Source organism: Pelophylax lessonae, assembly GCF_965119305.1.
Source record: "Pelophylax lessonae genome assembly, chromosome: 1".
Classification (NCBI taxonomy): domain Eukaryota; kingdom Metazoa; phylum Chordata; class Amphibia; order Anura; family Ranidae; genus Pelophylax; species Pelophylax lessonae.
This window is the reverse complement of record NC_138768.1, coordinates 78,713,019-78,726,908: the sequence shown is the minus strand read 5'-3', so window position 1 is coordinate 78,726,908 and position 13,890 is coordinate 78,713,019. Positions and strand designations below refer to the sequence as shown.

Genomic DNA, 13,890 nt, shown 5'->3' with positions numbered 1-13,890 from the left:
ATGTTAGTTTGAGCAAATTATTTATTTTATCAATTTTTCATTTAATAAACGGTTTGCACCAGGGCCTGTGCACTCTTCCCTTTTAAGTTTAGGGGCTCCACAGTGAAGTTTATCACAGAGTACTGACAGGTTTGCTGTGTCTGCACTTTAACAGTACAGTTCGATAAAACACATTTTAATATTTAACAGGTTCACTTTAAGTTTTGTTAATATGAATACATTAGAATTTTTGGTTTACCTAAAAAATGATTTATTTGCAATACAGGCGGTCACTGGGTTACAAACATCTGACTTACAAATGGATGGAGACAACAGGAAGTGGGGAGAAATCTAGCCCTAAGGAAGGGAAATTCAATCCTGTAAAAGTTCTCATGGGAAAAGTGTCTCCACTGAAGCGATATGACTAATCCTTCTTTCCACAACAGCCCAAAATTTTCAAAAAACAGTTGTCATAGGGACAGAAAGTGAGGTGAAATCTTCTGAACAGGGATAGAGACAGAAAAACAAATGGTGAAGGGGTGTTAACCCTTCCCTATGCTTTCCAAAATAACTTAAAACGTATTCTTTTGGCGGGGGCTACACTTAAAAAATGTACCTGTTCTGACTTACAAATTCAACTTAAGAACATACCTACAGTCCCTATCTTGTTTGTAACCCAGGGACGGCCTGTACATAAGACCAGGTGCATTTCACATTCATGACAACTTGTTATGCTGCCACCTTCAGGTGACTGAACACGGGTCAAAAAAAAAAAAAAAAAGCAGGAATTGCTAACCCAGGCATAACCCCTCACAGCTCAGCTAAGCCCCAGTTTGATAGCAAGCATTGAGGAAAGCAAAGACGGGAAAAGGATTTTATGGGTGAAAAAAAAAAAGGGGGGGGGGGCATTTTGACTTACTGTAAATTCCATATCTTAAGGAACAGTACAGGATGCAAGATACATGTGTTACAGGCACACAATTTCAAGTGACTGAACACTGGCAAGCTTTTGAGGACCCCCACCCCCCTTGGGCATCTTCCCTATAATCCTACCCTATCCATTAATCCAAGGTTTTGTAGTAAACAATGCAAAGTAAACTGAGGAATGGAAGGGCGGGTAACCTGTGGCCCAAAACCAAAACATGGAAAAACCCCACTAACAAGGCCACCTGCAAGACTTTTCGCCCAAAACTGGCGACCTCGGAGGCGTGAACATCTTGAATTTCTACCTGAGAACTTCTTAAACAAGTGAAGAGAAGACCATTTACCAGCCTTGCAAACAGAGGCTTGATGCTGAAAGCCCAAGAAGCACTGACACTTCTAGAAAAACGGGCTTTGACCAGGAAAGCTGGAACTTTGCCCTTGATACCATAGGCTTCAGAAACAAGCTGACAAATTGACCTGGAAGAAGTGGATCGAGAAGCGGTGTGACCTTCAGGTAAAACAGGGTCTCAGATTGTTGAAACAAAGCTGTAGACTTCGGATACATTTGAACAATTTGAACATCTAAAAGGGATGAAGCTCCTTCTCCTTATTTCATTGTGCTCAATGTGTAAAGAAAAAAAAATAAAAACTGGGGGTTTAATACTTTAAGAAAGGCATCTAACCTCTTACCCATTGCATCTTTAAAGACCAGGACCTCAACCACTGGGACTGTTAGGGTCTTATTCAAGAGGAAAATCGCAGATACAAAGGAAGCAGAACCATATTCTCTTGTAAAGTTCCTCCTCCATGGGGAAATGCTGAGCAAATCACTTTGGTGATGAAAAATCCTTCTACGAATGAGCCAAATCAACATGCATCGCTGCCAGCAAGTGAGGGTGCACAGGAAAAGATTTGGGATATTTGGGTGGCCGCCAGGACCCAACTCCAGTAACTTTAAGTGAAGAGGGCTCAGAAAGTGGAAACTTCAAGTTAGTTCCTATACGTCCACCAGGAATCCTGCTGAGGTCTTCTGTTTCTGAGGCAGCCCCAGATCCAATCATTTTGTTCTGGAAGAACTCGTCTACAGAGGATTCCCAATCCTTGGCCATTTCTGCCTTTTCCTCACACTGAGGATGTTCTTCGGATGCCTCCTGCATCCACCTGCAAAAGTGGAGGAGGGGAAGGAGAGCATCCACGTTTCCATCCTAGGTGTTCCAAACCATTGAGAACCCCTAAAGTGTGTGTCCCGCAAACCAAAAATGGCTTCAGAAATGTCCCTCCCACAACACAAAGAAATTGGAGGATTGTGCCCCTTAGACAGTGGAAATAACAGATAAGGCAAGGGATTCAGATCTGAGCTGACCGTTAGGGGAGCCATCATAGGGCAACTACGCAAATGGTCCTCCTATGTGTCACTCTACACACAGATACCAGCCTGGAATGAACCTAATGCACCAGTGAACACTTTAAGGGAAAATGTCACATGCTGTTTCCCAAAGGCACTCCCATTCCATTCTGCAGGGCGAGAGGGCTCATTCTTCACCCCACAAGACGTGCAGGGACTCAATACCCCCAAGGGAATCACTGTCCTGGACCTGTACAGCAACCTGCCAGATAAGTCACTGGATACATTGTACCGTGGAGATGGTGGCCAGCAGGAACCAAGTGCTAACATTACAGCCTGCCTTTACTTTGTATGTGGGGCCTGGGTACAGTCCCCTCTTGGCTTTTTGGTCCTATGCAACTGATCAAGATGAAGACTTTCCCTACCTCAGCAGGGATGTTCAAAAGAGGCTATAAATAGGAAACTAAAGAGATCTCTTCAGGGAGACATCTACAGGCACACATCCATTACCTAAGGGCATAAGCTAAAATCTAAAACATATCTGACCTGGAAGGTGTTATTGCAATAAAAAAAACACTGCCTGCTCTCAGCCTTCTCCAGTATGTAAACTGAGCTGGGCACGCGCAGCTCAGCTTACAGTGCCAGCCGGATCCCTGTGTGCCAGGAAGACCGGCTCTTACACATGTGCAGGAGTGATGTCATCCTGACCAAAAAACTGAAAACTGGCGCACGGAAAATGTTGGCACAGGTTGGGGCTGTTAGGAAAGGTAAGTAAAGCTCCCCTTAGATTAGCTTTAAGAAATGCCATTTTCCATGAAGACACATTAATTCAATACTCTACCATTGCAATAATAAAAAAAAAAAAAAAAAAAAAAAAAAAATTCAATTTAAGCACAAACAAATGTTATATAGTGTATATCACTACCCATCTCAACATAGAAGCAAGGGTAGATTAAAAATGTTTTATAAACGCGAAGGTGAGAAATGCACAACACCTACAAACAAAAAGATATTATCACTCACCAGAATCCTCTCAACGAGCATCTCATAATACTGCTCGGCAAGCTGGGGTCTACAGAGTACAAACCGTCCCAGTAACTCCACAGCTGCTTCTCGCACACTGGTCGAGTTGTCCATCAGCCTCCCGTGCACACCTCTCTGCATATCCAGCTGTGGAAGTAAAGACTAATGTTATTTACAGCATTCAATGAGGGGGCGTGACTTGCCACAACTAGAGGATGCATAACTTACCCTGGCAAGAATGCTTGGATCTACAGCTACCACTTCAGACAAACACTTCATGGCTTTCGTACGGACTGCAATTGCATTCTCCCCAAGTACCCGCAGAATCTGAAAAAACAAAAAAGCATAAAAAAACACCTTTATTTGCTCAAGCAAGCAAAGACATCAAACTGTATTTAGTTTTTAATTCACTTTGTATGTAATCCCTTAGAAAGGAAGAATTACTGTAACACACACAAATGCCCTGAGCTCCTGGTTTTATACCAAATCAAAAGGAAAAACGTATTAATAGCTTCTTGAGCTTCCATACTGTATGAAAGGATGACCAATGTTACATCAATTATGCTTGTAAATGCCAATACCACCTTCAGGATAGGATAAATCTGAGGAGAACTTCAGCAAAGTTAGATGTTGAAGACAGCAAAATAAAGTTTTGGCAATTGCTTTAACCTTTATAAACTTTAAACAAACTAAAGATGTTTTTTTTTAGAACAGCCTTCTGTTATGGACTCTCCATGTCACTGACAATCATATGCATGTGGAATACTTCAAAGGCCACTTTTGTGTGTTGTGCCGTAAGCCATGAAGTGGAGGCAGTGAGCGTAGACAATATTCTCCATGGAGCCAGGTCCTAGAATGAATACTAACTATTCTTTCATTAAAAAGGGGGGGGGGGGGACATGATAATTGGTCCCTTTAGAGATTTCAAAAGCTTCTCATGTTAAAAAAAATAATCTGCTCTGACAATAGACTGAAGTTCCTGCATGCAAAGCATAGGTGTTCCCCAGATCAGCAAATGAATAACCAAATTATTAGAGTATGATTTCCTATATTTACCTGGGTCAAATAAATATCAAAGCTCTGGGCAAACGGCCTCATAGAGGCCAAATAACGCACAATCAAACAAGCATCATCGTAGTCGACTATGTCAGAATTTGACCTGCAAGACAGAGATGAATGTGTTACAGTGCTGAAGTAAAATGAATCCAGTGAAAGCTAACTACTATTTGGTCCTTACTTCAAAGTGCTAAACTGTGATGGTGCTGTTCTAATGATGCTACGGAGGAACTTTTTCCTTTTTTCTGCTCGCTGCATTATCTCTCCGGTGGATTCAACCTCTTTTGCATGATGTGCTCCATCGGAGTCCTCGTCCTTCTGGGATTTCATGGCTTTCTCTGTCTCCATTGTAGTGTCACGGAACCACTGTGCTATATAAAACTTCCGAGAAAACTGAAGAGGAGACAGAAGGACATGTGTTATAAGATGTATGTTTAACTTAGCTCTAAATTTCTTTATGGGCCCGAGATGTCCCTATTAACATCTGAACACAAAGGAAACTCACCACTAGTGATGGATCGGTCTCTGTGTTCTCCTCTAGATAATCTAGTAGAGCCTTTTGGAGCTGTTGGATCTCATCTCCTTCAGGAGACTGTAGAAAACAACAAGGGACACAAAGAATTTAAAAAAACAATATCTACAAAAATTCAGCAAATATACTGAAAATGGAAATCTTACTTGCATAGATTAGGAATGGGAAATTCTAAACTTATCTCCCAAGAATATTTTGGAGAGGCAGTGCTTTGCATGGCCATGGAATTGTGGTAACAGAGGGGAGCTTAGCAGAAGAAAAAAAGACTCTAGCCAGCTGAATGTCATTTTATAAATTCAGTTAAGCCAAACCCTGGGTCAAGGGTATATAAAAAAAAAAGAAAAAAAGAAAAAAAAAAAAAGCTTTCGTAGATTAAACATTGGTTCTTATCCTTTCCCACTCTATCAAAGGAAAACTCTGAAGTTCCAATTTAGAACCTTCAAAAAAGCATCTGGGAATTAACTCACCTAGGCGGATGCAGCATTGGTCTAATGCTGCATCTGTTCCCTACTGCTTCTAAGTTAGCAGGGTGCCAGTGACTGTCCAACTCTCTGCTCTGCCCCTTCAGTGCTCACTGGAGCGCCACAGGGGCTGGCTCAGTCTAGCTGTCGGTCTAGGCTTTAGCTGTCAGCTGAACATGGGTCACAGGAGTGCAGAACGAACTGCATGTCTGCGATCCAAAGGAAAAGTAGGACCAAAAAAGCTTTGGCCATACTTCTCCTTTACGAAGGCATTGAACATTAGCTTCAAAAGAAAACCTCAAGGTTTATGTGCCCACATATCAGCCATGTTTTCATAAAAAAATTGTTCCACTTTTTTTTCTCAACAAAATATTCCCATCTGGGTGATCTATGTACATTGCAGGTATTTTACCAAACTTTGTTGAGATTCCCATCTTTGGGCATTTCAAAGAAATAGTCCATGTGCACAGTGGATAAGAACGGGAGTGACTTTAAAACTACTGCTGCACTTGCAGGATTCTAATAAGAAAACTGGCAGGGTCTGTATCCCCCTTTATAAATGAATTCCCTTTGGTAGTCTCATCAGAAATTGCATTTTTATTTAAGGGGATGCCCAAAATCTGTGGCTTTCTGGGAAAATAAGTAAGCCAAATCACACGAAGTAATTACATTTCTGGGGGACGTTCTGTACACCATCTGTGTACAGAAAGCTTCCAGGTAGCCATATTGCACTTTACAGAACATGACAGAGCTGTAGATTGAGAAGGAAAGATAATTTTTAACATTCATTCAATTACAATACGACTTCTGTAGTAATTGTATATGCTACTTTTTTGGCAATTTTGTTCTACACGAAAGTCAAGTTACCCTTTAGAGTTGCAGTAAAAGAAAGCGTGATTAGTTAAGTTGAAGAGTATTGCAATACACTAGTCAATTAGTAAGCTGGTGACACACTTTAGAGTTATTTCTAACCACAATTTCATTTGAAAATGTTTTTGTTTTATCAGTCAAGCTACATCAAGTAAATAGATAAGTAGTAGTATAATCAGTCTATGTATGGAACTGCATGGTTTCATTCAGCTAGAATGAAGTGACATCTGCATTTGTCAATGAAATATCACAACTTTATTGATGTAGTAGGGTAAAGTAAGGAAAAGTAATAGGCAGTGATGTCCATTCTTCCTGTACCTGTTTGAGGATTCTGTCTATTGAGCCTTGGTCCATTTTGCTGGTAACTGCATCTTTCCTGAGTCGTGCAGCCACAGTACCCAAATAATCCAATGAAGCCACACGAAGTGCCATCTCTGTTGACTTGTTGCTGAACTGATGAACCTAAAAGGGACAAAAATGAAACACATAAAAGGTGTTATGGACACAACTAAAAAGGAGCGTGACCGTATATATACTGCACTGTGCATATCTTACTCCTGTTAAACTAGCTAAATTTAAACAAGAACAACCCCCGAAATGTCCAATGTGCAAACAAACATTGGGTACATTCATCTGTTGTGGTCTTGCCCATATATACAGGGGTTCCCCCTGACTCTAGATCCAAAGCCCTGCCTACTTGGAATCCTCCCTGAAATTAACATGAATAAATATTTCAAGACATTTCTACATGAAACATTATTCCTGGACAGAAAGATGATAGCCAAAGTGTGGATGCAAGCCCCCCCCCCCCCCCAAAACTAACTGATTGGATGACTGACGTGAATAAAACCCTTCCTTATAAAAAATGTATATACACTCACAGAGGTATCCATACAAAATACAATAAGTTTTGGGACCGCTGGTTAAATGAGTCTGCCACATGTGAATAATCTTGCTGTGTACATCACCCCTCACATTTATCACTCTCCCATAAAAAAGTGGTGTCAACTTCGTCTTGCAACAAAAACCCTTGCTGTATCTCAGGGAATCCCCACGTACCTCTGTACAAATACCTTTATAAACTTGTTAACACTGAACATGAAAATTGTATATAATTGTATATACATTGAAAGCTGTATACGGTTTTGTATTTGTTTTTTCATTGGATAAATAAAATCATTTAACCAAAAAAAAAAAAAAAAAAAAAAAGAGCGTGACCAAATGGGACTTTCATAAATGAGACTGCAAAGAAAACTCTATATAGGCAATAAAAATTAACATAACCCCAGAACTACCAGATAGCACCAACAGATGGCAATGGTGAGCTCTGTAACTGCAGACCAGTCAGCGGGTAACCTGAAATCTACAGCATGGGTTTTATTCTCTGTGTACCTACATATACAGGTCCAAAAAGAGGGCTATCTACCAGTTTTAGATCTGTTTACCACTTATTACCAATAAACATACTTAATAATTAAGAATTCCTACCAACAATCTTCCCAACAAGCTAAGCAAGAGCTCAGCTGCTGGCCATTCAGGTTTGTTCACAGTAGACAGAAGGTCCTGGACAAAATTCTCAAACAGTGGCCTGTAATCCTCCTCCCCTTGCTTGCTCCCGCACCTAAGAACAAACATTATTAATACAACAAAGGCCAAATAAATGGTGTGCAGGAAAAAGTAATGTAATCAAATGAATAGGTCTACCAACTTTTTGAGGAAAATAGACAGAAAGTTCTGAGCAGTCCTCATGGCTGTTTCATAGGAGTTGGTGATGAAAACATCCTGGTCCACCTGGAAAGAAAGCGGACACAAGAATTACCCTAAACCATGGTATACCTTTTTAAACTATGGTATATAGAGCAGAACTGCAAGATTGACATTTTTACCTTTTTGTTAGACTCTTCCTCTGCATTATCTCTATCAGATGGTAAGTGGACCACACACTGTATTAACTGCAAGACCAGCGCTGTCACCATCTGAATGTACATAGATTCTCCATCATCATCACTGCTGTTTAACCTGGTTGTCAACAGTGTTAATTGTAAGTAATCAGCATACAACACAGGTTTACAACAGTACTTGGAAAACTCTGTTTGTAAAGGAATATAGGGGAAAATAACTTCAGAAGATACTTTCAACTGAAGGGGAACCTGTCAGAATAATGGAGACCGGTTACAACCCATACCTTCCCTTGCTCATAACCCAGAGGGAGTGCAGGACCCAGGGAAGTTACACTACTGTGCATGAGGCTTAAGAGTTGGAACTCTGAATACTGTAGCTACACTGATTCTGAGATCTGGGCATCTGCAGTTTCAAAACAGAATAAAAGCCTTTGGTTCCATTCACACTTGTGCCATTTGTAATACAACTCTGGACATAAGTTGCATGACAAGTGGGAGCCTATTTTTTTCAATGGCACCCATTTCGATGGGAAACTTAAAATCGCAGCGATTTTGAAACGGGGCCTGCGCTACTTTGCTCCAAATTTTGATGTGACTTAGGTGCAGAGAGTGTAATGTCGAGCTCCAAAGGCGCACTGGAAATCGTGCGACTCTGGAATCAAGCAAGAGTTAATGGACCCTTAGCTGTAACACAACTTACACATCAGATTGTTTAAGTGGAACTAAAGACAAAAATACTTACCTCTGCTTGAAGGATCAGTCGCCTGCAAAGTCCCTGCCAGCATCTTCTCCCTGGCATTTTTTTAGGTGGCGGTCTTTCGCCATCTTGACTGGCTGGTGAGTGCAGTCACACAGGCACTATGCTGAGCTGTGCAATGCCAAACTCAGCATATATTCTACAGAAGACTGTGAGCAGATAGGTTTTGTTTTATTTTATTTCAGAAGAGACATTGCAGGTCTCTTTTGCAATAAAGAGCATGTCTGCTCAAAGCTTTTTTTTTAGTTCCACTTAAGGGCTCTTTCACACGGCCGCTCCGCTTGTCCGCAAATCATCCTATTTTTTTGCGGATGATTTGCGGACATAATGTAAGTCAATGGCATTGCGGATGTCAGCGGAATACCATCCGCTGACATCCGATTTTCTTCCTTTCAGTTCTGTTCCGTTTTTTGGAACTGAACAGAACCCTATTTTTCCTCTGTGTAAAAAACGGAAAGGAAGGAAAATCGGATGTCAGCGGTGTCATCCGCTGACATCTGCAATGCCATAGACTTACATTATGTCCGTATATCATCCGCAAACGGATGGGATGATATGCGGAGACACGGAGCGGATGACACAAGTGTCATCCGCTCCGTGAAAAAAAAAAAGTCCCGCAGCGGATAAGAACATCGGAGTGGCCGTGTGAAAGAGCCCTAAGAGTGTGGACGGCTTAATTGAGGAGTATTGCAGAAAAAGCTGTTGTGCATTAGATCCAAATTTCTTTTATTTCCCAGTCAAAAATAGCAATACACCTGATTGGTTGCTACATGCAGAAACAAATTTCTTTGCTTTACTAATCATATATACAATACCAATGGCTGGAAACACTTAGAAAAATGTGAAACGAAATGTGTAAATTAAAACATGGCACAAACAGGAAATAACGCAGGTGACTTTGGTTTCTCCAGATGAAATTGAGTACCTAAAATTCCGCAGGCTTCTTTTACTTGTTGGCAGTCTAGCAAGTGAAGTGAAAAGCTCCTCCAGAATAAGCTGCCTGTGTTTCTCGTACCTGGAAAATACCTGTGAAGGAATGACAGGATCCTAATGAGAGGTACAGGTACAACCAAAGATTTCAAGGTCTACATAAGCAAGGGAATATTTTAAGCAAGAGTAGTAATGCCATTTTGTTGGTTAGTTATCCTATAGACATGGCATATGCTGTGTGACACTACTGAGCGAAGGATGAAATATTAGAAAAGGTCTGAAGCCAGGGTTATGTTTTTCAAAAGTTAGAGGGTGTGGAAATAATGAATAAAGTTTGATAACAGCAGTCATGCAAAATGTAAAACACATCAAATAAAAATGAAATTTTCTTACTGCAGTAACCAGCTTGATGGCACACAGCTGCAACTCACTGACACTTTCTACAAAGAAAGGTGTTATTCCCATTGAAGAAACCTGCCAACAAAATTAAAAAGGTCACAATGATAATTGAAGGGTCAGCTACAAAAACAGGCATTGTAGAGATAAGAGTCTAGGGCCCTCTGCTGACTACTGATAAAATTTGAGGAGCCCCGAGATAACACTACACCAAAATTTAGATCTGTAGATTGCTACAAAAAAAGTAATCTCAATCCTATTTTCTTCACATCATAAAATAAAATCCATCAGAAAAAAAAACAGAAACCCTCATATTTGTGAAGTCTGGTGTACAGACATGGGAACGTGGGTACAGAGTGGAGAATCCATAAAAAGCTGCACCAGAGGCAGGCAGCAAGTCAGAAGTGATTATATTCACCAGCACATACAAAAGTTTGAAAAACCCATAGACAACCTAATTAGATGCAACTACTTTATGCATATAGTCAAACAGTAAATAATTTTGCTGTAAATCAATAACCAAAACATGCACACCTGCTTTTGGTTGTTCAAAATATCACGATTTGTATACTCCCTGTAAACGCTTTGACCTTTCTCAACAAATGCGAAGCGTTCTATGATTGGATGAGGTAGAGAGGCGAGGCGATGATGTCACATTCCTCACCTTGTCCAATCAGAGAATGGTTTGCATTTTTTCAGAAAATAGGTAAGCGGATGTCCCACGACAATCTGAAGCTTATATGCCCTATGAGGCATAGGCAACATGGATGACAAGTTTGCCACCCAATTCTGTTCTTAGAAACCGCTTTATCCGCTCATAGAACCCAAGCCGGAAAGAAATCTGAAAGATTCTGCTGAAGGCAAAATAATATCCCTATAACAGAGGCCCACCAAGGACCACCAAGAGTATATTCTGGGAAAAATGAATTACAACATTCCAATGGAGCACATATGTCTGTTACTTTACCTGCAGAATAGTTGTGTCCGTAAGCAGCTGAATTTCTAGCAGTTCAGACAAACTGGCCACAATATCACACACTTTGTTGTAGAGCATAACGATTACTCTCTGCTTATGAGTTGAGCACTTGGCGCGCTTAGCTTTTGAACTCATCAGTCCTCCTGCAAAAAATCATACATAATATCACGAGGGCTATTTAGAACAGTATTGATAAACTGTAAACAAGCAAATAAATGCAATTAGTACTTTATCTCTAACGTTATACTAAAACGTCCTTAAAATCATTGAAAACTTCTTATGCATTACGCAATACCAAAAATGTGCCAAGTATATACGAGTGTAAAGTATACACGTGTCAAAATATGTGAGAAAAAAAAAATTTGTGGAGTACTATACATGTCAGAACAAGGAATCTAAATTGTCCCTTGTATGTGGACATTAAGTTGTGACAAATTCATTATATAGAGCCAATATAAAAGGAAGTACACTCCACTAAAATTGTTGACTTTTTCAAAATATTTGGACAGGCAAACAAAAAACTTCATTCAAATGGTGCCTCCAAAAGGTGATATATTTAAACAAATAAAAATTTGAGGTGTTCATTCTCATAACCTAAACAGCAAAACACATTTTTCACATGGAAAAAAGTAAAAACAATATTACATTAAGCTCTCGTTCACACTGAATGAGTCTTAGTAATCGCGTGACTTCACTTGAAATTGCATGATTTTAAAGCAGCATGTCAGTGTGACAATGCACAGATGTCTATGCGAGTTGCACCTGAAATTGGCAAAAGTAGTGCAGAAGCTACTTTTTCAAATCAACGGAGGAATGCAAAGTTGAATATTTCCATTGCCGACAACAGGGTGCGACTTGTCATGCGATTTGACCTGTTGCACCGGTGTGAACATAACTAAAAAAAACATGAAATTAGAATAAGGTGTTTCAGAGCAGGTGCTAATCGTTAGAACCTCCTTGGCCCCTTTAACACAGGGCAGACTCAGATTAGATCAGCAGGGGATCTGTGTGGTGATCCCCTGTTGTCCTGAGCAGAACAGATGGATGACAGGTTTGTGTCCGCTCAGTTTATGCAGAGCAAACACGGACTGAGCTCCCTATGATTCCGCTGTCTGTTTACACTCAGATTGCCCCCTGATCCAATCTCCCTAGACAAAGGGGCAGACCCCCTTCTGTTTTTTTTTTTTTGCAGACCAGATTGGAGGTAGTCAGGTGTAAACAGACAAGTCTGTTTACATCTGCTGGTCCATAGGGGTGAATGGAGGGTCTGAAAAGGCCCGCCTGAAAAACTAGCAGGACGGCACTGATGTGAAAAGGGCCTTAGTGAGCATGCAAGGTGGAACCTGTCTTATTTACGCTCCAAGATCAAAAGTCTGTGTTCTCTTTGCCACCAAGGTGTACAGTATCACCATGTCAATGCCAAAGCAGCTTTCCAAGGTCCTTAGAAAGGAAATTTGAAAGGCTTATTAGTTTTTGCAAAGGGGTTTCAATTATTCCACTGAAAGGAAGACACCATTGGCAAGTTTTTTAAATTTGAAGACAAATGCTGACTATGACCCTAAGAACACCCTCCCTACGGTCAAGTACGGAGGTGGAAACATTATGCTTTGGGGCTATTTCTTTGCTAAAGGTACAGACCGACTTTGCTGCATTGAGAGGCCAATGGATGGGGTCATGTATTGTAAAAGCTTGGATGAGAACCCTCTTCCCTTAGGCCGAACAAGGAAGATGGGTCATGGATGGGTCTTCCAGCATTACAATGACCTTAAACATACAGCCAAGGCAACAAAGGAGTGGCTCAAGAAGAAGCACATTAAGGTCATGGAGTCGCCTAGCCCATCTCCAAATCTTAATCCTACAGAAAATTTAAGGAGGGAGCTGAAACTTCGAGTTGCCAAGCGACAGCCAAGAAACCTTAAGGATTTAGAGAAGATCTGTAAAAGAGTGGACCAAAATCCCTCCTGAGATGTTTGCAAACCTGGTCACTAACTAGAAGAAATGTCTTACCTCTGTGCTTGCCAACAAGGGTTTCTCCACCAAGTACTAAGTCGTGTTTTGCTTGGGGATCAAACACTTATTTTACTCACTGAACTGCAACTCAATTTATAGCATTTGTATCATGTATTTTTTTTTTTTTGTCTGGAGCTTTGGCTGATATTCTGTCTCTATCATTCAAAATACACCTATGATAAAAATTATAGACCCTTAATTTCTTTGTAGGTGGGCAAACTTACAAAATCTGCAAGGGATCAAATAATTATTATCCCCACTGTATGTAGAGCTCTGTGTAAATTAACTGCGCTATAGAAGTACCTGTAGTAATAATAATTACCATCTATTTTAAATTTTTGTTGAAAAAATAACAGAAAAGGCATGATTTCCTTGTGCTTTTATCCACCTTTATTTGCAGTCACTGTTCCAATTAAGCTCTAATGTTTACCTGGTCAAATATGTTCAAATCAACAATTTCCGTGGGATGGGTTTACTATTTCACATGGCTGGGTACAGGATATTTAGAAATGCTAACAATTTACTTCTATCAATGTAACAGACAAACTGAATACAACAGATCTCCCATGTATTTTATACCATAATTTGAGAAGTTCTTATTCAGAGATGCTAGAACTATAATGCCTTAGCACAAGAAGCAGCAACACCCTGTTATGCAAAAAAAAAGGCACTTTGTAAATAGAAGATGAAGAAAATTAACTACTTTCCAAGTGGCAAGTTAAATCTTCAC

At 40.3% G+C, this 13,890-nt stretch overlaps 1 protein-coding gene across 1 annotated transcript in view; it reads right to left on the bottom strand.

Moving 5' to 3' along the window:
- NIPBL (NIPBL cohesin loading factor) overlaps positions 1 to 13,890 on the bottom strand; it is a 287,177-nt gene that overhangs the window by 121,411 nt on the left and 151,876 nt on the right. The window contains exons 18-29 of the mRNA XM_082258716.1: positions 11,142 to 11,293; positions 10,172 to 10,252; positions 9,774 to 9,874; positions 8,077 to 8,209; positions 7,899 to 7,981; positions 7,679 to 7,811; positions 6,509 to 6,652; positions 4,833 to 4,919; positions 4,509 to 4,720; positions 4,328 to 4,430; positions 3,500 to 3,598; positions 3,272 to 3,418 (exon numbers count right to left, since the gene is read on the bottom strand). Coding sequence (XP_082114842.1) covers positions 3,272 to 3,418; positions 3,500 to 3,598; positions 4,328 to 4,430; positions 4,509 to 4,720; positions 4,833 to 4,919; positions 6,509 to 6,652; positions 7,679 to 7,811; positions 7,899 to 7,981; positions 8,077 to 8,209; positions 9,774 to 9,874; positions 10,172 to 10,252; positions 11,142 to 11,293 — 1,475 coding nt within the window. The remainder of the gene's footprint in view (positions 1 to 3,271; positions 3,419 to 3,499; positions 3,599 to 4,327; positions 4,431 to 4,508; positions 4,721 to 4,832; positions 4,920 to 6,508; positions 6,653 to 7,678; positions 7,812 to 7,898; positions 7,982 to 8,076; positions 8,210 to 9,773; positions 9,875 to 10,171; positions 10,253 to 11,141; positions 11,294 to 13,890) is intronic.